This window comes from Panthera uncia, chromosome C2 (genome assembly GCF_023721935.1).
Source record: "Panthera uncia isolate 11264 chromosome C2, Puncia_PCG_1.0, whole genome shotgun sequence".
Classification (NCBI taxonomy): Eukaryota; Metazoa; Chordata; class Mammalia; order Carnivora; family Felidae; genus Panthera; species Panthera uncia.
This window is the reverse complement of record NC_064810.1, coordinates 2,403,027-2,426,318: the sequence shown is the minus strand read 5'-3', so window position 1 is coordinate 2,426,318 and position 23,292 is coordinate 2,403,027. Positions and strand designations below refer to the sequence as shown.

At 61.4% G+C, this 23,292-nt stretch overlaps 1 protein-coding gene across 1 annotated transcript; it reads left to right on the top strand.

The window, feature by feature from the left end:
- Positions 1–630: 630 nt before the first annotated feature.
- PDXK (pyridoxal kinase) lies at positions 631–22,080 on the top strand. The gene is made up of 12 exons (XM_049628040.1): positions 631–687; positions 2,032–2,079; positions 5,359–5,413; positions 10,178–10,282; positions 11,624–11,707; positions 12,725–12,771; positions 13,488–13,573; positions 14,150–14,195; positions 16,799–16,910; positions 17,859–17,995; positions 19,527–19,593; positions 19,878–22,080. Exons 1-12 carry the CDS (start codon positions 631–633, stop codon positions 19,988–19,990), a joined length of 957 nt encoding a protein of 318 aa, XP_049483997.1. The 3' UTR covers positions 19,991–22,080.
- Positions 22,081–23,292: the final 1,212 nt, after the last annotated feature.

Genomic DNA, 23,292 nt, shown 5'->3' with positions numbered 1-23,292 from the left:
GGAAGCAACTCATGGTCTTGCAGAACAAGCCATAGTGAGGGTTCTTGGCGACTGTGACCCCTCCCTGCCCAACACGAGCCTCTCCCGCAGAGGAGCCCGGGTGGTCCAGACAGGGTGGGGGAGCTGCGCTGGAATGTTCCAGAGCTTCCCCTCTCCTGCTGTTCCCCGCGAGGGCGGGCTGCCCGCCCAGCTGCTGAGTTAACGACCGTGTCTTGCTGGCTGTCAGCAGAGTGGGTGATGATTGCAGCAGTGAGGGGGATCTGGCCTCGGAGAACATGCGTCACCCGCCCAAGGCCCCTCCTCCCTCCTTCGGGAAAGGCCACAGGTCTGCGTGGGGCGGGAGATGACAGCCGTGGGAGTCAGACCACCGAACTGGAGTGCGTGCCGGCGTCCCTGCTGTCCTCGCTCGTTCTTGGCGGCTGGATGGCTGTGACTAAGTGTTTGAAAGCCCCCTCCCGCCATAGTCACCGCAGGTGTCGCGTGCACCACCCCTCCCCCATCCTGCACACTGAGCGCACAGAACGCGCAGAGAGGCACGGAAAGCGGGAGCCATCTCCAAGCTGCCCCTCCCACCTGGGCTCGTTTTGACCGCCCTTCTCTTGGCAGGAGGTGGGGTGCTTCCTGTACGCCATGCACACGTCTGCACCCCCCGTCCCCCGGCAGGTCGAGCGGCCGCTCCCACCGGCAGTGCGTCCAATGCTGGGACCTTGTCAGAAGTGCCTCCGGTTTGGGCTGGCCGTGAACCTCAGCGGTCCTCTCCATCCTGAGACTCTTGTCGCCTGGGCTTGGTTGTGCTTCCGTGGTCATGGAGCAGCCGGGTTTTCCTCCGCAGCCGCGTGGAGGGGCAGGGGCTCGCTGGGGAGAGGGGCGTGCTTTGTCGTGGGACTTCTTGCCAAGGCTCCTCGTGTTTTCTGAAATGGGTGTGGCTCTCCTCATGTAGCCCGGGGCCGGGCTTTGGCCGCACCAGCCTCCATTCAGAGGTGCACAGGGTGGTGGGCGCGTCCTAGGGGCTCACGGTTGGTGGGGGGAGTCCCAGGGCCCAGAAACCCCGCCGAGTCCCGGCGCCGCAGCAGAGGCCGAGAAGACAAGGTTTTCAACAAGGTCCTGATGTTCTGCATTCAGGAGATTTGCTCGCAGGCATAGAGGTTTCAGAGGTTTTGGGGGGGTCAGAAAGTGGTCAGCAGCTCTGTGGCCACAATGTGGAATTGGTGGAATGTTGGGACACGCAGCCCCGGGGGTCCCGACCTCATTCCGTGGGCAGGGGCAGGCCCCCATAGGTTGGGGTTTCGTGGGTATGTCTGGGGGCCGGGGGGTGGGGACAACGGAGAGTCACGGGGGTGGTAGTGAGGACGGCCAAACACGCCTGCACGGGGCTGTCCGCGGAGATGCGGGCACACTGGAGGCCGGTGGCCGCCAGCCTGGCGGGGCTGGGGAGAGGGGACTCTGTCCCTGTGCGTGCCGGTGAGAGTCGGTGGAGGTGGTGGTCCCCCCTCCGTGGCGAGGCCTCGCTTCAGCCGTCCTCCCTGGGCTGAGCGTCCTTTCTCCCTCTTGTTGTCACGGTGTCTTTTGCGTCTTTCACCGTGTGCTGCAGCCGTGCCGGTAGATGTTGCAAAAGCGACCCGGGGGCAGGGGAGGCCGGTTCCTGTGTGTGCCCGTTTCCGTGGTGACCGCACACTTCCAGCGTGGGTGGAAGAGGTGCGCACGCCGTGGCCTCCATTACGTGGGATTCTGCCAGAGCCATCGGTAGGGAGCGTTGCTGAAGGTAGAATGTAGGGAAGTCCCCGGGGGGTGGTGAGGCCAGGCTGGCTGGTGGCTCTGGTTTTCCTACGTAAGCGTGTTTTAGTAACAGCTGCAGTGGCTCCGTGCGAGACGGTCTTGCACAACCGCATTGCTGCTGAGTCCTTCCCTCATTCAGGGTGCCGGCCCCCCTTCTGGAGCTCAGCCCAGACACCTGCTTCTAACACACGCCTGTAACAAGAGTGGACTCGGCTGGGTAGGATCCCTTGTGCCACAAGACGGTGACCGTGGGAGAGAGACCCCCTCCCGGGAGCCACCCACACTCGGACACGGTGGCGCAGGGTGAGCGAGGGCTTCTGGGGCCCCGTGGGCTCCAAGGTTCACTGTAGAACGACATGATTGTCACCCACAAGAATACACAGACCACCAGTACTGTCCCGGAAGTTAGCCCGGTACGGGGAGGTCGTGTCCGTGCAACTCGAGGGTTTCTTCCCAGGTAATGTGACTTGTGCACGGCCTGTCAAGGGATGGGAATTTAGACGTGTGCCACATGCTGAGCGGGAGGTGAGCGTGGCTGGGGAGAACCCAGCTGCCCACGATGTGCGTCCTGAACACTGCACTGAGTCCCAGACCAAGGGTCAGCGTGTGTCCGGCTCCCTCGGCGGGGGGTAGGGGGGAGGCGAGGTGTGACCAGCGGGGTCCAGTCCAGAAATGGGGGCCAGAGCAGTTATTTCTACAGAGAATTCATTCGGTGTTATCCAGGTACCGGCGTCCCCTGCTTTCCAGAAGCTCACGTTAGCCACTTCGCTTTTACTCAAGACTTTCGCTAGTACCCGTTTGTGCTAACGGAGGAAACCGGAGAGGAATTTTGCTGTTGCGAGAAAACAGTTACCGTACTAATGCAGTTCCTTGCAGAGTGGAGCAGCGTGAACCTGTGGGAAGCAGGGGAGCGCCCGCTTTCCACTGCTGTTTTGGCTTAGGCAAGGTTGGTTTGCAAAGGCTTCCTGCTTTCCAAAATCCTGGGTCGGAGCCACGCCCTCGAGGAGGAACCTGCGGACCGCCCCCCCCCCCCCCCCCCCCCCCCCCCCCCCCCTTAGCAGCTGTGGCCCAGCAAGGAACTGGGAGGGGTGCGGGGTACTGGGTCCCAAGCAGTGGGGGGGTGGGGAGGGGCAGCAGGTGCTCTGTGCCCCAGGAGGGGGGCCGTGGAGGGCGTGAGGGCAGAGCCTCCTCGGTGTTCCCTGGCTGGGCGGCAGCCCGCGCCTGCACAGTGGAGCGCCCGCGGTCGTGCGTGCCCTGCACACGGCACGTGCACCGAGGAATAAGCCGCATCGACTGCCGCCTTTGAGGAGCAGGCAGCCTGCGGCTGAGCTCGCTATCATTCAGAAGCACCAAGTAGGGACTTCGTTCCCGGATCAGTTTGCCAGCTTCAGAGGATTAATTATCTATACATCCGGAAGCAATGGAGCAGGATATTTTGGCAGGGGTTTCCAGATTTGTGTCATGGCCGCTTCAAGTCTGTTTCTTGAGCCTTGATTAGAATTCTAAGGGATTTGAAGCCGCGCAAGCTGGATCTGGGAACAGGAGGCCGTGCATCTGGCAGGCAGACTTGCAAAGGGCCCGTTTTAACTGTTGGGTTTAATAAGACTGGCGATTTTTATTTTATTTCTTTGAGTTTGGGCAATACCCGCTTAATTATTTTGGAGAGACTTCTTAGATGTCAATCTTAAGTGTATATAGCACAGTGAACCGTCACAGAGGGAAGGCCACCGGTGGGCCACAGCAAGGGTGAGCAGTGCCCACTCCCCCCCCCAGCTGCTGGAGGCAGCCACTCCTGACCCCCACACATACTTCTGCCTATCTCTGAGCGTGCAGGGGAGACTTGAAGGGTGGTCAGTGGTGTTCGGGTGAGTAGGACACAGAGGGACGGCCGGGGACTGTGTGCTCGTTGCTCTCGGTCCCTGTCCTCTGTCTCTCACCTGCCCACCCGCCCCTCGCCTTCCATCCCCCCATCCCTTTCGCTGCCTCCTCCTCAGCCACATTCCACGGGGCACTGGCCCAGCCCCTCTGTGGGAACTGAGGTTTTAGTGTCCCCGTGCCCTGTGGGGTATCTGTTTCTGTGTCCCCAAAGTTCGTCCGAGTCTCACCCACTGGGGCCCTCTTCCCGGCCTTGTGGACCAGGGCCATAAAAAGCTCCTTTGTTCTTTGTCATTTTCCGGGGGCTGCGGAGGGAGAGGGTCCAAAGGTCAGTGGGACTCCAAGAGCCAGACGTCTGTGGTCTGTGGGATGTTAACACCCCACAGGACTTGGCCGGGCCCTGGCATGCTGTTCACACCGACTTGGCTTTGGCTTGCTTTGGGGCGTTCGGGCCTCACCTTGCGGGGCGGGTGGCGGTTCTGGCTGTACCCTCCCCCCGAGCGCCAGAGGCCTCTGTGCGGCCCCGGGCGGGTTTCCTCAGGCGGCCGGCTGTGCAGAGCCACCCCGAGGATGCTCCGAGAGACGGCGAGGACCACGTAGCAGGGCCGTGGGCCTGCGCTGCCTGGGGTGATGCCGGCCAGGGCCAGCCCGGAAGGACAGGTGGAGGTGGCCCGTGGGGCCTGGCAGGGACCCAGGGTCACGGGAGGACACGAAGGCTGAGGGATGGGCAGGGAAGTGTCCCGATGCCTGCCACCTCTGACCTCCAAGGGGCGTGGGCAGGGCCCCGCCGAGAATGTGGCTCGTCTCCGGAGGGCTCTGCCGTGTTCTGTAGGTCATGTTGCCTGAGTGAATCTCGCCTACCTGTTACATGAGGAAAAACGGGAAAGATGAGCGGAAGGAAAGATCCCCCTGGGATTTGCTGTTCCACAGGCAAACAGCTGTCCACGCCGGCTGGTGTAGACCTCGGCCATCTGATTTCATTTTTAATTTCTTTTTAACGTTTGCTTATCTTGCCTGATCCCAGAGCCTGACTCATGACCTGAGCCAAAATCAAGAGTCCCGACACCTAACCGACTGAGCCACCCAGGCGCCCCTGGGCTATTTTAGGTAGAAGCTTTCTTCCCCTTCATTGAAAAAGGAGCTCCTGTTCTTTGTAAACTTGGTCCCTGGCTCAGTGGCGCCTGGGACTCTCTGTGCTGAGAGGTGCGCGACGAAACCGTGTCGCAGCCACAGGGTGGCCACACGACCCCAGGCCAGCGTGGCTCTGCGGTGGGCTCCCCGCTTGCAGCGAGCGGGCGGGGCTGATACTTCAGTGGAGGCTCGGGGGGAGGGGCCGGCCGGCTGTGCCGTCCGGTGGGGACCCCCTAGGCCCTGCCTCCCCAGAGGGGTCGGGGCTTCAGACCCACGTTCTGGAAACCGGCACGGCCTCACCGCTCTCTTTCAGCGTCTGAACAGACGGACGCCTTGTCGCCGCGCACTTTCAAGCATTTTTGCTTGGCGGGATTTCCAGAAGTGAGTTCCCACGGGTGGGCAGCGGCTCAGAGGCTCGGCTCTCTGGGCTGCTTGCTGCCGACATACTTCCAGACGAAGCCCCTCACCAGACACGCGCGGCACCAAAGTGTGGGCGTGGAGCCCCACTCAGGGAGGCACTGCCGCCCGCCCCCGGGGTCCTGGCTCTCTCACACCTGGGCCTTCTCTGTCTTGCAGGTTTTGGGATTCGAGATTGACGCGTTGAACTCCGTCCAGTTTTCAAACCACACAGGTAAGGCGTCGGCCCCAGCAGTCGCCGCAGAGGGCGTGCGGGCATGAGACGTGGCCTTCAGAGATCCGGGGCCCCCACCCCTCATCTGATGGTTGGGAGCTGGAGCCGGAGGGGCCGCCCAGCACGTGAGGGTCGGAGGGGCTGGGTTGGCCTGTCCGGGCGTGGACACCATTAGAACCTCGGCCCGGCTGCGTGCAGCCGAGCCACCCGGGACCTGGGGCGGGCTGGTGTAGCCGCTCAGCCCCTCGGTCTCCTCTGAGACGAGGTTGGGATCCTGGCACCTGCTTCGGGGCCCTGCCCTCTTCCGGTGACGTGACGCCGCGGGCCCCGAGCGGGGCCCCGCGTGTGCGCGTGCCGCCTGTGGGTGCGTAGGTAGATCCTGATTTTCTCTGTTACGAACCCACGCCTCGGGGGCCCGTGTGTCGTCTGTGTCAGCACAGAGGGGACCCCAAGGACTTGTGCACAGAGGCCTTGAAGCAGAATCGCCGATTCAAGGGCACGCGAGGGTCGCGGCCCTCAGAAAGGCTTCCTGAACCCACTCCCCACTTCCCTGGCTCCATGAGGGGGGAGGGCCTGTCCTGTGACCCCACAGTGCCGTCGCAGCCGGGGAACGAGGCCACTCCCTTCCTGGAAACATCCCGGTGTCACCTCTTCTGAAGTTACTCTGAACCCGGATGGAAGCTCAGGAGTACGGAACGTCCCAGAAGCAGCCTGGCAGTGCGCCGGCAGGGTATGCGGGTGGGCGCCTGGGCCTCAGCCCACGCTCTTAGGAAAGGTTGCCTGCAATTCTCCTGGTGTGGCTTTTCTTGGAAGGGGTGGGGTATCATGAGTCACATATCGAGGGGAAAAATGACGTTCAGGATTCGGAAGGAGCCTGGGGTTCTTATGGACAGCCCTTCCGTTGCGGCTTTGCTGACCATTCTGGGTCCTGTGGATTTGGAGAAGCCTCCAAAACATTTAAGTCGACTCAGTGAACTTCCCTGAATCCCACGTGCTTTATTGGCCATTGTAACCACCTTCCCTTTTGTTTGTTTATTTAAGTAAACGAGCCAACCGCCTTGGACACTGAACGTTGGAATTGAATTTCTTGCTGCACGTAGCATTGTGACATAAGCAGCATTAGTTCAACATAAGCACAGACCTGGCTCAGAAACTTCCACCCTTTGCCCAGACCCCGGCGGAGGGGAGGGGGCTTCTGGGGCCTCCGTGGCCAGTGGCTGCCTTCTGGGCCCCCATACAACTCTTCAGGTGCTGGCGGACTGCCCATCCCGAGGGGTCCAAGACTGAGGGGCAGGTGGAGGCCAGACCCTGGAGTGCTGGGAGCCCACGCCGCTGCGCGGTGTGGTCGGGCCAGGAGAGGGATGGGGGGGCTTCACCTCCTGTGGTCCGTGGCAGGGCCCCCGCCCCAGCCTCCAGACGCCGTGCGGCGCCTGCCTGGCGAGGGGACCCCCGGGGCCTGGGAGTGACTCGGAACACCCCGTACTTGGACACACGGGGCTGTCGTGGGTTCAGTCCTCGGCTTTGTACCCGGAAGTACTTGGGGTGTTTTTTGTTTTTTGTTTTCACCTCTTTTCAAAGTGTTTCTCTTTCTCTCTCTCTTTTTTTTTTTTTTTTTTTTTTTTTTTTTTTTTTGAGCAAGAGAGAGCGTGTGAGTGAGCAGGGGAGGGGCAGAGAGAGAATCCCAAGCAGGCTGCACGTTCAGCTGGGAGCCCAGTGCAGGGCTTGATCCCGTCGACCCTGGGATCACGACCGAGCCAAACTAAAGAGTTGGATGCTTAACCGACTGAGCCGCCCAGGCGGCCCCAGAAAGCTCTTCCTTTCTTAAATAACGTCTCTGTCCGGTATTTACGTGCCGTGGAATCAGGTCACCTATTTACGTGTATCGCTCGCTGAATACAAGCACACTCCCAGAGGTTTGCTCCGCTCCAGCGGGAGCCATACCTGTCCCTCACCCTTGCCCCCTCCTCCTGGCGGCTGGGCCGCTGTCCCACTTTCTGTCTGTGGATGTGCCCCTTCTGGAGGTCTCCTACACGCGGAACCCTGGGGTAGGCGACTGTTCGTGTTCTCCAGGCTCGTCCGTGCAGCGACAGGTGTCCGTGCCCCACTTTAAGGCTGGCGTAGGGATACACCACGCCTCGCTCGTGTGTCCGTTCACTGATGGACGCGGGTTTGTGAGTCGTGGCTGTCACGAAGGTTGAGGCTGTGAGCGTCCGTCTGCACGTACTTCTGGGGACCATTTTCCCGTTTTTCCCGGATAGATACCCCCAGAGGCACAATCGCTCGATCGGAGAGTAACTCTGACCACATGAACGGCCACCAGTCTGTTTTCCACGGTGGCTGCGCCGTCCTGTCCCTGCCAGCGGGGTGGGAGGGCTCCCCTTTCTTCGCATGCTCATCAGCACGTGTCGTCTGATGCGTCTGCTCTTTTCATCCTAACCGTCCTGGTGGGTGTGACGCGGGATCTGTTAAAAAAACGAAATTCGGGGCGCCTGGGTGGCTCGGTCGGTTGGGCGTCCGACTTCGGCTCAGGTCACGATCTCACGGTCCGTGGGTTCGAGCCCCGCGTCGGGCTCTGTGCCGACAGCTCGGAGCCTGGAGCCTGCTTCCGATTCTGTGTCTCCCTCTCACTGTGACCCTCCCCCGTTCATGCTCTGTCTCTCTCTGTCTCAAAAATAAATAAACATTAAAAAAAAAAAACAAAACAAAACAAAAAAACGAAATTCAACTGAGTAAACTGGAAGGCCTACTTGGTTTTGTTAAACGACTCGTGAATTGGGCGGCATCCCATCTGGAAAGTAGAGGGGGCTCTGCCAAGCTGAAGGAGAAAAAAAGGTTTTTAAAGACAGAGAGCATTAAAAAAAGAGAGAGAGGAATTTATCAGCAGCGAATGCCTTGGGTTTAGGCAAGGTTGCCCTTCCGAGGGGAACGGAATGGGTCCATCGGTAGGTTTCCCAACATTGGCCGGGAAATTCCACGCTGGCCGACTAAAGGCTCCACTCCAGTGTGGAAGGTGCAGTGAGGTATTAGGTCTTGGTGTACTGACGTGGGGCGTTAATGGAAGACACCCCATTTCGGGCCTGTTTTTCTTCAACAGAGCTCATTATGGTTCGACTCAGAGATGACTCTTAACATGGAGGCCACAGACCCCCCGTCCTGGGTGAGCAGGGCTGGCACACTTACCCCGTTACGGGCAGATAGTGAATAATGGAGGCTTTGCAGCCTCGGCGTCCTCGTAGCGTGAGAGCCGCGAGGGACCCCATGTGCAGGGCTGGGCGCGGCTGAGCTTCGGCAAAACTTCGGCTTCCTTCGTGGACACGGAAAATGGGATTTCATGCAATTTTCACAGGTCATAACGTGTCCCTCCTCTCTTTGCCCCAACCATTTAAAAATGCAAAACCGGGGCGCCTGGGTGGCTCAGTCGGTTGGGCGTCCGACTTTGGCTCAGGTCATGATCTCACGGTCTGTGAGTTCGAGCCCCGCGTCGGGCTTTGTGCCGACAGCTCAGAGCCTGGAGCCTGTTTCAGATTCTGTGTCTCCCTCTCTCTCTGACCTTCCCCCATTCATGCTCTGTCTCTCTCTGTCTCAAAAATAAATAAACGCTAATAAATAAATAAATAAATAAAAACAAAAATGCAAAACCTGGCTGTGCAGAGGCGTGTAGCGGGCCAGACTTGGCCCACGGGCCCTCGTTTGTGGACCCCCTGCCCTGGGTCTGTGCCTCTCAGATGCGTGTGTGTGTAAGAACCTCCTGAGGCCTTGCTGAAACCGAGTGCTGGGCCCGCCCCCAAACACTGTGACTCACGGGCTGGGCAGGGCCTGAGAATCTGCATTTCAGACAAGCCGCCAGGGGTGTGGGTGTTGCTAACGTCAGAGACCCCACTGGGGATGGGAAGCGTGGAGGTGACCCACAAAAGGTGGGTGTGCTTTGGGGGAGGGATGCCTTGGAGCCCAAGGGGTCGGAGGCTCATTCCTAGGGCTTAGGGATGGACCCCGTGTGCCAGGGGACCTCCCAGGACTCAGCACAAAGAGCTAACACAGCCCAGGGTAAAGGCCCGTGGGGAGAAGCCGGGCACCAGGAACACAGTCCAGAGCCGCCAGGACCAGGTTTTCATGGGTCAGCGTCAGGGGGTCCACGGTGGGCAGGGGTCCTCCCGCATGGCGGGACGGTCCCCTGGGAGGCCGGCAGTCCTGCCTGCTGACGAGCCTGGGGTGAGCACTTCACCCGGGGCACCCGTTAGGGCCGAGAGCCCGCGTCGGAGCCTCCTCCTAGTTCACGTTTGGCTCTTGGTCACGCCTTGACCTGGGGCTGGCCTTGGTGGCCGCCTCAGTCTTGTAGGGCTGGATTGGCAGGACGTGACGCGGCCTGGATGGGGGAAACGCGCACGGGGGAGGCTGGCGGAGCCAGCCGCCGTGGCCCGGGGCGGGGGCGCCCCCGGGAGAAGGTGCGCAGCCGTGCGCCGTGTCTGCGTGTCCGCTCGACACAGGCTGCTCGGGCCAGCGTGGAGAGCTGACCGGCCTCGCTGCGTTGGGTTGACTCCGGAGGGGCTGGCAGCGGGAGGGGGCCTGGAGCCGGGCAGCACGAGAGCCGGCGGTGTTTGCGGGGGGCTTTGAGGTGCACGGTGTCCGGGGGACCCACCAAAGCACGGCACCATCGAGGGCCGGTGAGCGAGTGAGTGTCTGGGCTGCGGCCGGCCGTCGGGGAAGGCCGTGTTTCACGCGTGTGCCCTGGTGTCGAGGCCCCGACTGTCCTGCTCTCCCCCCCAGGCTACCCACACTGGAAAGGTCAAGTGCTGAACTCCAATGAACTCCAGGAGCTGTACGAAGGCCTGAAGCTGAACAGCGTGAATAAATATGACTATGTGCTCACGGGTAAGTGTCCGGGGGAGCTGGGTGCTGGACCCGTGGGCCTCGATCCGGTGGGGCTTGGGCTTGGGGAGGGACCCCCCCGCCCCCCCGCCCCCCCGCCCCCGGGCTCCACCCCGGCCCCTGCCTCCTTCGAGGACAGATAGGCTGTGCCGCCAAGAACTTGGTGGTGCCCTGATGACGGCCGTGCCCCAGTCACGTGGCCTTGGATGCCCGGGGCCCATGGTGCTGTCTCAGATGAGCTGTATTGGAGTTCTGGGACCCGTGTAGGGTCGGAGGATACGCGGGGGGTTGGCAGTGAAAACACCCAGGTAAGCAACTTGCTGCCACTTGGCGCGTTGGTTCGTGAGTCACCTTAACGTTAAAAATATGTATTTGCGTTTATGTACGTAGTTAGAAGTGAATGTACTCATTATTGAAAACGGAAAAGAGGCGTCCGGGTGGCTCATTCGGTTGAGCATCTGACTTCGGCTCAGGTCGTGATCTCACGGTCCGTGAGTTCGAGCCCCGCGTCGGGCTCTGTGCTGACGGCTCGGAGCCTGGAGCTGCTTCAGATTCCGTGTCTCCCTCTCTCTCTGCCCCTCGCCCACTCACACTATGTCTTTCTCAAAAATAAACATTAAAAACGATTTTTCTAAATAAAATGGAAAAGACAAAAGAAAATATTCTTTGTACACCTATCACTCATGGCTTTTTCCCTTCGTTTAAAACTTGATGGGGCGCCTGGGTGGCTCAGTCAGTTGAGCATCTGACTCTTGATTTCGGCTCAGGTCATGATCTCATGTTTGTGGGATTGAGACCCCACATCGGGCTCCATAATGAGTGTGGGATTCTCTCTGTCTCTCTCTCTGCCCCACTCGTGTGTGCGTGTGCACTCTTTCTCAAAAAAAAAAAAAAAAGATTCTAAAAAAAAATAAAACTTGACTTTACTTTTGGGAAATGCATAGTGTCCCCTCAGGGACTATAGATATTGAGGACACTTTGTCTTAACCCTGGTCACAGGATCTGAGAACTTCCTGCCCTTCTCAAGAGCAGAATGGGGTTTTTTTTGTTTGTTTTTTAAGTTTATTTATTTTGAGAGAGAGCGTGCGCTTGCTTGTGAGCAAGGGAGGGGCAGAGAGAGAATCGATCCCAAGCAGGCTCTCTGCTCCGTGCGGAGCCTCACGTGGGGCTGGATCCCACGACGGCGAGGTCACGACCTGAGCTGAGATCAGGAGCCGGACACTTAGCCGACCGAGCCCCCCCGGCGCCCCTGCAGCAGGTGGTTTTGGTGGCGCTTTTTCTCCTTGGGCCGCGGCCAGGATGGGAGCCTTCTGATGAGGGTGGCCCGTGCGTCCCCCCCCACAGGCTACACGAGAGACAAGTCCTTCCTGGCCTCGGTGGTGGACATCGTGCGGGAGCTGAAGCGGCAGAACTCGGGGCTCGTGTACGGTAGGTGCCGGGCTCTCCCGCGTGCACGCTGGGGCGCCACCTTGTCCGGTGGGGTTGACCCGGGGAGCGGGGGCTCGACCTCCTTCCTCCCGGACGCCCCTCCTTCATGTCCCGCCTCTCCCGGTCCGAAAGCTCAGAGCTCTGGGAAGGGTTCAGAACGTCCTCACGGTGACCCTGGCAGAGAAGCGGGTTATATACGTGCTGTCATCCATGTCCACGTGTGCCTGTGTGTGCAGTGTGTGTGTGTGTGGGGGGGCTGGGTGGCCACACTTGACCCCTGAGAGGATGGGGTGGATGTGCATGTCGTGGGTGGCGCCTGGCCAGTGAGGGGTGGGGGTGGGGTGATGGTGGACACCCAGCTGGGACAGAGCTGAGGCGCACGCCGGGCCTGTCCGTCCCACCCCCCGGGGCTGCAGCGCCAGCCCTGAGCGTGTCCCACACAGAGGCCTCTCCGGGCAAGACACACGTGGGGCGCTTCGGTTACTCTTTCCCCTCTGGGACTCACACGTGCACATTCAGGCCTCTGCAGGGTCCGACCGCATGTGACACTTCTTCCTTCCTGGCGGGAACCCCAGTGTCCTGACGTGTGGGTCCCCCCGTCGCGAACGGTAGCTGGGTTCGGGGGCCCCTGCCGTATCGGTGCGTCCTTGCTGCCTCAGCCACGCAGACTCGGGGGCCTTCCCTGAGGTGTGGGCCTCCCAGGTGTCCGCGCCGGTCCCCACCCTCAGCTGGCCTCACGGCAGGTCCCACACGGCATGTGGACCGTCGCGGGAAGGGAGCGTGCTTGTGTGGGGGCCGGAGGGAAAGGGGATGCTGTTCTGTGCCACACTCTCGAGAAAGGCGCAAACAAACGATTGTCAGAAATCGATCAGAGTAGTTGGCCTCGGACCACAAACGTGGAATCCAGGAAACGAGGATCAGTCGCACACGCGAAATTTAACAACAGAAACAAACGTTAAGCGTCCTCCTCTCGGGAGCCTCACCCTGTGCTAACAGATGCCCTTTCTGCCTCCGCAGTGTGCGACCCCGTGATGGGCGACAAATGGAACGGCGAAGGCTCCATGGTTAGTGATTTCAGGCACGTTAATCCAAGTGTACACGTCTCGCTGGGCGAGACACCGCTCTGGGGGTGCACATCATCCTTGCCGGGAAGCAGGGTCGGCAGACGAGGTTTTCTGTAAAGGGCCAGGGAGTAGACGTTTGGGGCCATACGTTCCTGGTTCAGGCTCCTGGTGGAGCCTGCGACTCTCAATCTCAGGGTTGTGTGTTCGAGCCCCACGCCGGGTGCAGAGATGACTTAAAAATAAAATCTCAAGAAAAAAAGTAGTCAGTTTGCAGACAGACAGACACGGCTGTTTCCTGATAAAATCCTACACATGGACCCTGAAATTTGAATTTCCTGTAGTTTCTGTGTGTCACAAATGTTCCTTCTTTCCCGTTTCCCCCTTAGCCGTGTCTTAGCAGACGGGCCGTAGCTTACCGCCCCTGACTAGTGTAGGGCAGGGTGCCGTCAGTCCGCTGGTAGGAGTCACCCCGTGGCCAGCAGGGGAGCTTGGCATGTGGGGCACGGAGGGCGCTGGCCCTGGCCCTACCCCAGGACCCCGGGGCCTTCGGGTGAGCGTGTGCCGGCCTGGCCGCAGGGCACCGGCGTCTCGTACCCGCGGTGGGGCTCACGGCAGGGCTCTGGGTCTCCAGCCTGGACCGCGGGGCTCTCAGCAAACGCTCCCTGGCCTCATTTCCTCCGCTGTACGCGTCAGCCTGTGTCCCTGTCGCCCTCTAGTACGTTCCGGAGGACCTCCTTCCAGTTTACAAAGAGAAGGTTGTGCCGGTAGCAGACATCATAACCCCCAACCAGTTCGAGGCTGAGTAAGTAACTTGCAGCCACGGAAGCTTTCAGATCTCCCCATGGGGAGGGCTGTTCCGGAGCCGGTCAGGCCACTGAGGCCCTCCTCCCGAAGTCCTGCCTCAGGGGGTGGGGGGCAGGCCATTCTGAGTGGGGGGCCAACCCGGTGGCCTGGCCTGATGACGGTGGGGGTGGTTATTTTCACCCTGACTTCCTGTGGTCATGCTGACCCCCAGCCGTTTTCCCGAGCAGCACAAACCTTTGGGGACAGAAAGGGGAGGGGCTGAGGGCATACGTGGGTGACACCGGCCATGGGATGGGGATCCCACGCCACCTGACGCAGGCGGCCATCTGGAGCTCCAAAACCCACGTGGATGTCGGTCACCCTCACTGGCCACTAAGTGGGGCTGTGTGCTGCTGTCCCTTGCTGCTATTAAATGTTACCCCTGACTGGTCCTTGGGGGCATCACGGGGCCAGCAGACACTGAGTTAGTTCCTATGGGGATGGGAGGGGGTCACCGGAGCCACTGGAGCTTTGGGGATGTTTCCAGCAGGACCCAGAGAAGCAAGGTCTCACCCGCACTTCATCTGTCTTCCAGGTTACTGAGCGGCAGAAAGATCCACAGTCAAGAAGAAGCGTTAGCGGTAAGGAGACCTTCCGAGGCCTGGCGTGGGACAGGTGCACCGCTCGTGGTGGGGAGGGGACAGCCACATGCCCTCGGGGAGGGGAGATGGGCACCCCAGGTGGTCAGCACCCTGGCTCCCAGCCAGCCGCCCGGTGGGGCCTGAGGGACGTGTTGTAGATTCTGTCTTAGCCACTGGGTCGGGCAGCTGCAGCTACAGTGCTTGTCTGGGTCCGCTTAACCCCCCGCCTGCTCTGCGCACAGCGGCTGTCCCCGTGGGAGCTTCCCGAGGCGTCCGTGACAAAGTGCCACAGACCAGGTGGCTGACAACAACACAAGTGCGTTCCGTCCGGTTCTGGGGGCCGGAAGGCCAAGATCGGGGTGTCGGTGGGACTGTCTTCGGCCCAAAACCTGCAGGGAGGCACCCATTGCTTGCCAGCCTCCCAGCTTCTGGCAGCCACTGGCCATCCTTGGCGCCCCTGGGTTTGTAGACCCGTCACCAGCCTTTGCCTGTGTCTTCAAGGGGCCCCCGCGGTGTGTGTCTGTGTCCTCGTCTTTCTTGCTAAGGGCGCCAGGCAGATAGGACCCAGGAGCACGCTAGTGACCTCGTCTCGGCTCGAATCTGCACGGACCGTGTTTCCTTACGAGGAAATCAGAAATGCTCGGAGGTTCTGGGCTTAGGGTTCCAGCATCCGTCTCGGGGGGACACAGTTCAGCCCGTGGCGGTCACGGCATTTAGTGAGCGCTTGCTGTGTGCCAGGTACCATGAATCCAGCTTGCCGGGTGCGGCTCTCCCGCGCACCCGTGACCTGTGTGTCTGCGGAGAGGCAGGGGCTGGCCTCCACGGGCAGCAGGGGCCAGCCCTCCAGACACGCTCGCCACCACCCCAGCCCATGCAGGTCAGAGAAGCAGGGATCAGAAACCGCCCGTCAGGGTCCGTCCGACACCAGTGAGAGGGAGCGTGCGTGTGCCCGTATGTGGGGTGCTGTGCGTGTCTGGGCACACGTGTGCAAACGCCTGTGTGCGTGCATGCGTGCATGAAGAGATTTATGGCCAGGAGCTGGCTCACACCTTTGGGGGTTGGCTGGGCACGTCTGGAAGCCACAGGGCCCGCTGACGGGAGGGGCGGCCGGAAGTGAGGTAGGCAAGGTTTCCTCTCCAAAGCTCTTCGACTTTCCCCTGTCGAACTTGTTGCCTGCCTGTCGTTTAACCTCTCACATGGAGTCCTGGGCCACGTGTCCCAGCAGCAGACCCGGGTCCCGCACACCAGGGCCCTCGCCCCGTCATGGCGGGACCTCATCAGGCGCACACGCTCTCTCCGTCATCCAGGAGACAAATCCGAGCGCCAGGTCTAGACCTGGCCACACCCGGGCCCGAGGGGCTGTGGGGCCTCTGTTTCCCCAATGTGCAGAGGGCTCACTGTGGCAAGGGGAGATGGGTGCCCTCCTCTCTGCTCTGAGGGTCTCGCTCTGAGCTGGCACAGTACCCGGGGACCTCAGAGTCAGGTGACACCGGGACAGGAGAGCAGGTGGTCTGGGGTCACAGGTGACCCTCCTCTGCTGTGCACCCGTGTGCTCTGAGGACTGCAGGGCATTGCCGGTGTGTGCCTGTGTGGTGCCCCGTGCGGGGGGGGGGGGGGGGGGCCGGGTAGGAGACATGCTCCACGCGTGTGGCAGGGACACGTTTCCCGCAGCCTGCCCCAGACTCTGGAGCGGAGGGTGCCTGCCGGCACGGTCACCAGCCCAGCTCTGAGGCCCTTGTACAAGGAGGGAAGGAAAAGCCACTTGCAGAAAGCTTGTTCCTCGTCACATGATCCCCTGGCCTGTCTTCTCCCCAGCCCGCAGGCCCCGGGCTGACGAGGGGGGGACGTAGCCACGTGCTGGGACTTGGGAGGCTTCTCCTGGGCCGGGGAGCCTGACTCGGGATCCACACTGGGCCAAGATCAGACGCTCTGAACGCCTACGCACGCTTCGGGGTCCATACGAGAGCCTTCCCAGCTTCCCACAGTGAGCCGTGAGGGGCGGGAGGCCCGAGGGGCTTAGCTGGCGTTGCCCCCATGGAGGCGAGAGGAGCACCCCTCTCCGGTGTAGCTGGTGCTCTCCCGAGCCCCCCGTTTGCCCAGCGGGTATTTGGTCCCAACGTGTGTGTCGTGGGAGGCCAGGGAGCCTCCAGCCGCCAGCGTGTTGCTGGGCACACAGCGGGAGAGCTTCATTGAATGAACAAGTGAGGGAACAAGTGGCTTCCCAGAGTGGACAGGACGTGACAGCCTGATGGTGGGCCTGGTTTTGCCGCCCTGGAGCCAGATGAGAAAGGACAGCCAGTCTGGGGCCTGCTTGACGCCTTCCTCTGGAATGTGGGCACAGGAAGAGTGTGGGGCCCGGCAGGTGTGCTCGTGGGAGGGAATCGGGGTGGTGGCCCTAAGCTGCCACTCGGCACGCCCGGGCTGGCGGGGGGCAGGCGGGACCCGGGCGCCATTCCTCGTGTTCTCGGCCTCTGGTGTCCACTCTGTCAAGTCAGACCCCGTAGAAGGGCGTCCTCCTGCCGGTCGGACCTGGCTGCTCGGGCTGCTGGGAGCCCTGGCGCAGGGGGCCGCGGCGTGGCTGACGCAGTCCTGTGCTCCGGCAGGTGATGGACGTGCTGCACGCCATGGGCCCCGACACGGTGGTCATCACCAGCTCTGACCTGCCCTCCCCGAGGGGCAGCGACTACCTGATCGCGCTGGGGAGCCAGAGGATCCGTAAGTCCTGCGACCCTGGCTCCCTCCTGCCTCTTCGCCGTGGGTTCCTGGAGGCCTCCCTGGCTTGAGGCTCCGTAGGGAAGAGAATTCGGGCCTCACTCAGCAGGCGGTCGGTGTCCTGAACTCCCGTCACCCCCTAAACACACTGAGAACAAAAACCGAGAGAGGGTTCTGTGAGTCGAGGTGTGGGAGGCCTCCCCGCGGTCACCGAGTGGCAAGCTCTCCATACCCATGACGTGCCATCGGCTCGAGGAGAGCGTCTGTCGTACAGGCTCGGGTCACGTGGATGGCCCGGCTACGGCCCGGGGCTTGGGGAACCAGGCGTCCACACCGTCCCCTCCCACAGAGCCGGGGGTGCCTGTGCAGCCTCACCTGTCGACTGTCGGTTCACGTAAATACCGCCTGGGTCGGTGTTTTCTGCGGGGTGCTGAAATGACACAGGAGGCTGGGGTCACACCCGCTGCCCCAGAGAGCACGGAGCTCTCTCACCACTCCCTCTGTGTCTTCGGGAGAGCATGCCCCTGTGCACACCCATGCACACACCTACTTGCACACCTACGTACCCTCGTACATGCATACCCATGTGCCCCTGTGCACACCCGTGCACACCCGTGTAGCCCCGCACATGCCCCTGTGCGCTCCCATACCATTTCATTAAGCTCACGGCCCCCACGGCTGTCGGTGCCCTTGTTACTGGGCCGGACTGGGGCTCCCTCCGCACCTGGTCACACGTGCTGGTCCCTCACGCCCAGCTGTGCGGTTCTTCTCCCCCCGGGCCATCCTGCTAGGGGTTCTGGCGTCTACTCCCTCCCTTGTGACAGGCGACACTAGCCCTCCCTGCCACCATGCCGGGGAGGAGCGGGGAGGAGGGCAGGCCGGTTCCCAGACGAGGGGCTCGTTCTCTGCTGGCCCGGGGTCTCGGGGCCCATCGGCTGTGCTCTCCTCCAGGGAACCCCGATGGCTCTGTGGTGACGGAACGCATCCGGATGGAGATGTACAAGGTCGACGCGGTCTTCGTGGGCACCGGGGACCTCTTTGCCGCCATGCTCCTGGCATGGACGCACAAGCACCCCAACAATCTCAAGGTCAGCAGGACGCGCCCCCCTCCCTGCCCCCATCGGGGACCATCTGGGTTCTGCGGGGGCTCAAACAGGCCACCCGTATACCACATGCTGGAGTCGGCCTGTCGGGCCTCGGAGCAGGTGTGAGCCCCGGGAAGGCGGAGCCTGGGAGGGGTTACCGCAGCCTCGGTAGGTCCGGAACTAGGAACGTCTCCCAGAGAGCAGCCCGGTGAAAGTTGGTCCTAAGACGTCATCACCCTGGTGAGTCGAGAGACTCAGAGGCTGGGAGCCCCCTCGGGGGCGTGAGGGACGGGGCTCCGAAGTCAGACTTGCAGAGAGGCTCAGCTCTTGTCAGACACTGTCTGCGCGTCTGTCCGTCCCTCCCCCATCCCTTGCTTTGTGTGTAAACGTCCACAGGTGCGTTTGTACGGAGATAAAGCCATTGTGTGCGGGCTCTGCTGGGCGAGCGGATCCCTTGCTACCGGTTCTGTCAATGGGGGTGTGGGGTGGCAGGGGCCCACGTGCCCCCGTGGTTAAGCTCAGGAGTGATGGCTGCATTCTGCACGGCGTGCGGGAAAATTCCTTCGTGACGTCAGATCGTGCCGTGGCCTCCTTCAGCATTGTTGGAACCACGCAAGTGGACAGCTGTGCACGAGGCTGTCCCCGGCCCCTCTGTTATTTCCTTCTCCACTTACTTGGTGGCCGTCAGGGCCTGCCTGCCGTCTCTAGAACGTGCAGGGTGGTTAGAGAGGAACCACGCCCCCGTCTGTGCTGGGTCCACCGAGGGAAGGAGGAGCCCCAGGTCGGGATCTGGAAGTGGATGCCCCTAAAGCTGCCTCTACCCGCTGCAGGCTGGCACGCCCCTCCCATCCCATCAGTTAGCTTGTCTGTGAGACGCAGGGCTGGACCGAAGCCCTGCCCTTCTTGCCTGCCCCCCCCACCCAGGGACCAGGGGGAGCACAGACCTGCTGTGTCCTTGCCTGCCCCCCCCCGCCCCCTAGGGACCAGGGGGAGCACAGACCTGCTGTTGCCGTTGGCAGCCATGGGATCTTCATCTGGTACAGGGCACCTTGGCCATCTGGTGCGCAGTGGAGACCTTGCTGCTGGGCCACCTGAGGCCAAACCGGGTTCGGCACATCCCCGGGTCGGGCGGGAGGGGGTTCCACTCGCTTCCCTGGCTCCTGCTAAGCCCCGGGTCTTTGACTTTGAGGTGCCAGTAAGCAGTGACCTTGGCCAACTTTGGGGTAGGAGTCATTTTTGATGAAGACTCTTTATAACTAATTCCTTCCAGAAACACCTATTAAGCTACTGCACGGCACACAGTACCGACGAGTGCTAGAGCCCAGCCTTCCCCTAGAGGGCACGGTCTGGAGGAAGGTGGTTAGTTTTAGTACGCAGGCATCTGCTCAGCCCTCCAGGGAAGGTTGGTGGGGAGCATGTGACGGTAAAGCCAGTGCCCTGCTGTCTCGGGGCGGAGGCAGGGTCTGGGTGAACAGAGAATCCCATCCGGGCCCCGGGCAGCACAGACCACGTGTGTGCGTCTCCCGCCCTGCAGGTGGCCTGTGAGAAGACCTTGTCGGCCATGCATCACGTTCTGCAGCGGACCATCGCATGTGCAAAAGGTACCTCCTGGCTGGGCCCCCGAGCCCACCAGCAGAGGGGGCAGGGGGACTGCACTGAGAGCAGAGCGGGGAGGAGACGGCACTGACAGCGGAGGGGGGAGGCAGGAGGGAGGGAGCCGACAGCGGGGTCCCGAGGCTCCCTCCACCTCTGCTAGCCTGCGGAGCTCGTGCCCCACACGGGAGCCCCAGAGGGGACACGGACCGTCAGGGCTCAGGCGAGGGAAGGGGGCACGAAACTGGAGTGCCTTCTGGTCTGTCCCTGTCACCCACGCTTTGTCTCGCAGCCCAGGCAGGGGGAGGACTGAAGCCCAGCCCGGCACAGCTGGAGCTGAGGATGGTCCAGAGCAAGAAGGACATCGAGAACCCGGAGATCGTGGTCCAGGCTGCGGTGCTGTGAGGGCCCGCGTGCCACCTCCTAACGCACAGCGTGTCGGTGTCTCCATCGTCGTCCCTGTGAAAATGTAGCATCTGCCTTAGAGCCGTGACCGAAACTTGATATTTTTTTCTTTCGTGAGTGTCCAGCCTCAACCGGTCTTAATTGTGAAAACGTGCTGGTCGTGCTTTTTAAAAGTCACAAAGCGATCACAGAAATCTGTAATTCTGGGAACCCAGCTCCCTGTCCCCCAGGGCTCCTGGGCCTCCCGGGAACCCCGCTCCCGTGGGCCCCCCGGCGGCGTCCCATCCCTGGCGGGCGAGGGCCGGGGAAAGTCCTGGAGTCTGTGCGTCCCTGAGAAAGAGTTGGGTTTTAACCATCTGCGTCTGGGCGAATCCTGCCAAATGCCTCTGTTGTCATTGTGACCCGCCCCCCTTTGTTCCTGCTTGAGAAGTCTCGTTTGTGGCCTAGCTGTGGGGTAGGTCGCCGGGGACTGCGTCACTGCGGGAACAGGTCGAGACCAGCTGGCCCGGACGCGCACCGGGGATGAGGAAGGGCTCCCGGGGCTGGAACAGCCCGTGGCGAGACTGGGCCGTTGTGTTCCTGCCGGAAACCTCACCTGGTCTGTGGCACGCCGGGTTACGTCTGCGCGCTTGCCACCCTTGGCTGGCGACAGATGCCTCGTGCCACGTGGTCGTGCAGAGACGGGTAGAGGGGCTTGGATACCATTGGCATATTTAACCCCACGAGCCAGTCACCCTGTGCGCTCGCCCCTGCCCGCTCAGTCCTGCCTTCCGTGCCACCGGAAGCCGGGGTGCGCGAGGCCCCCTGAAAGGCAGCCGCGGCTTGAGCCCCTTCTCCGAGGAGAGGGTGTTGGCAGGTCGGGGGAGGGGCCGGGGCAGAGCGCCGGGCTCGCAGCTCTCAGACGCCTCGGGCTGCGACACCAGGCCGGGCGTCTACTGCCCGGGGCACCCCCAGGCGTGGCTGCAAGCGAGGGTGCCCCTCTCCGCGCCGCCCTGGGGAGAGCAGAGGTCCGCCTCCCCCAGGAGCCTGCGGCCAGGAGGGGACAGAGCCTGCAGAGTGGGGGGGGGGCCCTCCCCGTCCCACAGGCGGGTCCTCTCCTGCAGCCCGCGCTCTCCTCTGCAGCAGGGCCAGTGTCCCCAGGATCCACTGCCACCTCCTGGGCAGGGCGGTGTTCACTCTGTTGCAAACTCCCTGAAACAAAGAAATACCAGCGTCCGTGCCGTTCCGCCCGCTCTTCTTTCTTCCCAGTCTGTCCACGTCCTGAGTGTCCGCTCTCGTGCGTTAGCACCGGGCAGCCCGTGCACGGGCCATGGTATCTCTCTGCAACAAGATGGTGGAAAACCCTCCGTGAGGATACCGTGTGGGGCGTGGGGGCTTACTCTGTGTGTACCATGGCCTTGGGAACACTGCAGACGCTGATCCTCTGTTCTTTAAGTTTTATTTCAGGGGCTCAGGCTTCGTGTTACACTTGATGCTTTTACTTCCCCCAACTGTACATAGAACGATAGTTATTCCGCCCCTAAACTTCCCGTGAAACTGTGAGCTTTCTGGCTGGATCTCGGACGTTCTCATCCCAAGTTCCTCCGACCGAGAAGCCCCGACCGCTGGGAGTGGTGGGGTCTTGAGCCCTCTGCCCCCAGCAGCGGGACCCCGGCATCCCAAGAGCCCCTGCAGGGTGCGGGGCTCCCGCAGGAACCGCAGCAGCTTCTCCCGGCGAGCTGCGCTGGCCACGCGCTGCTGCTGAGCCCACTGCTATCCTGGGCGTGGTCCTGCGTAGACACGCGGGCGCTGGCTGGTCTGTGCTTAGAATTTCCCACCCAGAGGTCAGCCGTGGTCACTAGCAGCGGTTTTTTCTTCCTTTCTTTTTTTTTTTTTCCATAGGTTGGGTCCAAATTAGAGTAAATCTTTGTTTTTACTTTCCATAGTTTAGTAACATGCAGAGTAATAATTATATATTTTAAAATGAGAAGTGTATCAGTCCTAAGTCGCCTGCTTATTACCAGAGGACAGATTTCAATATGGTTTTTCAAAGCTTCTGTAGGCCTTAAAGATGAATTACAAACTACTCTTTTTTTAAAACCATTTTCAGATCATTGCCAAGTCTTGCTAAGGTCGTCGTGGTAATCTGCGTTATTCTTTAATGTATGTCAGCGATGGTAAAAATGACGCTTTGTTGTGCTGTTCTTGACCTTGTCGGAACCAATTTTGTAAATGTCGTCTAACTTTACAATGGACTGAGCCTGGTTTGGCGTGCTTTTCGTGTTCAGAACGGAGGCCAGGGCGCCCCGCCGGCAACATGATGCCTGAGTCCCCGTGTCAATGCAGAATCCCCCTCCTCCCCACCTTCATCGTCCAGGAAAGTAATGCTGTGTGATGGAGCCCCCGAAGGGTGAATCCTTGCCTCTGGGGAGCAGGCAGGTGGGGCAGGGCCAGGCGGGCGGGGCCCTGGCCTCACTGGGTGTCCCGAGGCCACTCCTGACTGCCATTCCCTCCTTGCTGGACCTCACGTTCACTGCTAGTTGAAATGTACGGTAAAGGAGGTGACAGCGTTCTAGCTGTTGGACCTGCGCTGTGAGCACGCCCCCTCCTTTATCCCTCCTGCCCTTCGATGGGACCACCTGCCCCAGGGCGTCGGGGCTGCGTCTGCCTGAATCACAGGCACCTGTGAGCACTCTGGATTCCGGCACCAGGATAACCAGAATCTCTGTCTTCCTTCTCTGCCCCCCAGCAGGTTGCTGGGGTCTCCGTGCACATGTCCCCATGGGACAGGGTTTCTGTAGGAACCCCCCACCCTAGCACCTGCCTGGGCCGGAAGGCGGGGAAGGAAGTTTGAGTGGGCAGAGGGGCGACTGTGCAGGCCAGGATGCTGAGTGGGGTCCTGGCTGTCTGAGTCTCATGGGAGCCGCGGGGCCCCCAGACGCCACTCTGCCCCCAGAGGGGCGTGGCCACCAAGCCCCCCCCATGTTCGTTCCACACCAGCTCCTGCCGACCGGCTGCGGGTGATTTCTCTCATCCCGTCACTCCGTGAACTGTTTACATTAGGACTTCCTTCAGAGCCGGGTCCCGTGTGCTCAGAGGGAACACGTTAGATGCCTGCGCCGGGTGGGCACTCAGAAGGACCCCCATCCCTGGGAGGGCAGCTCTGGGAGCCCAGGAGACCTCCCACTTCATTTCTGCCCCAAGGGTGCTGGTCAGGCTGGACCCTCAAAGCACAGTGACCCAACTGCACACATGTGGCCAGGGAGCTGGTGTTGCGTGTGTGTGTGTGTGTGTGTGTGTGTGTGTGTGTGTGTGTGTGTGTG

Bases quoted from the DNA above. Each gene is read 5' to 3' on its own strand.
- PDXK (XM_049628040.1), top strand. From the start codon at position 631: ATGCACACGTCTGCACCCCCCGTCCCCCGGCAGGTCGAGCGGCCGCTC. The intron at 688-2,031 runs GTGCGTCCAATG...TGACCGTGGGAG, and splicing joins AGCGGCCGCTCCCACCGGCA to AGAGACCCCCTCCCGGGAGC. The intron at 17,996-19,526 runs GTCAGCAGGACG...CCCGCCCTGCAG, and splicing joins AGCACCCCAACAATCTCAAG to GTGGCCTGTGAGAAGACCTT.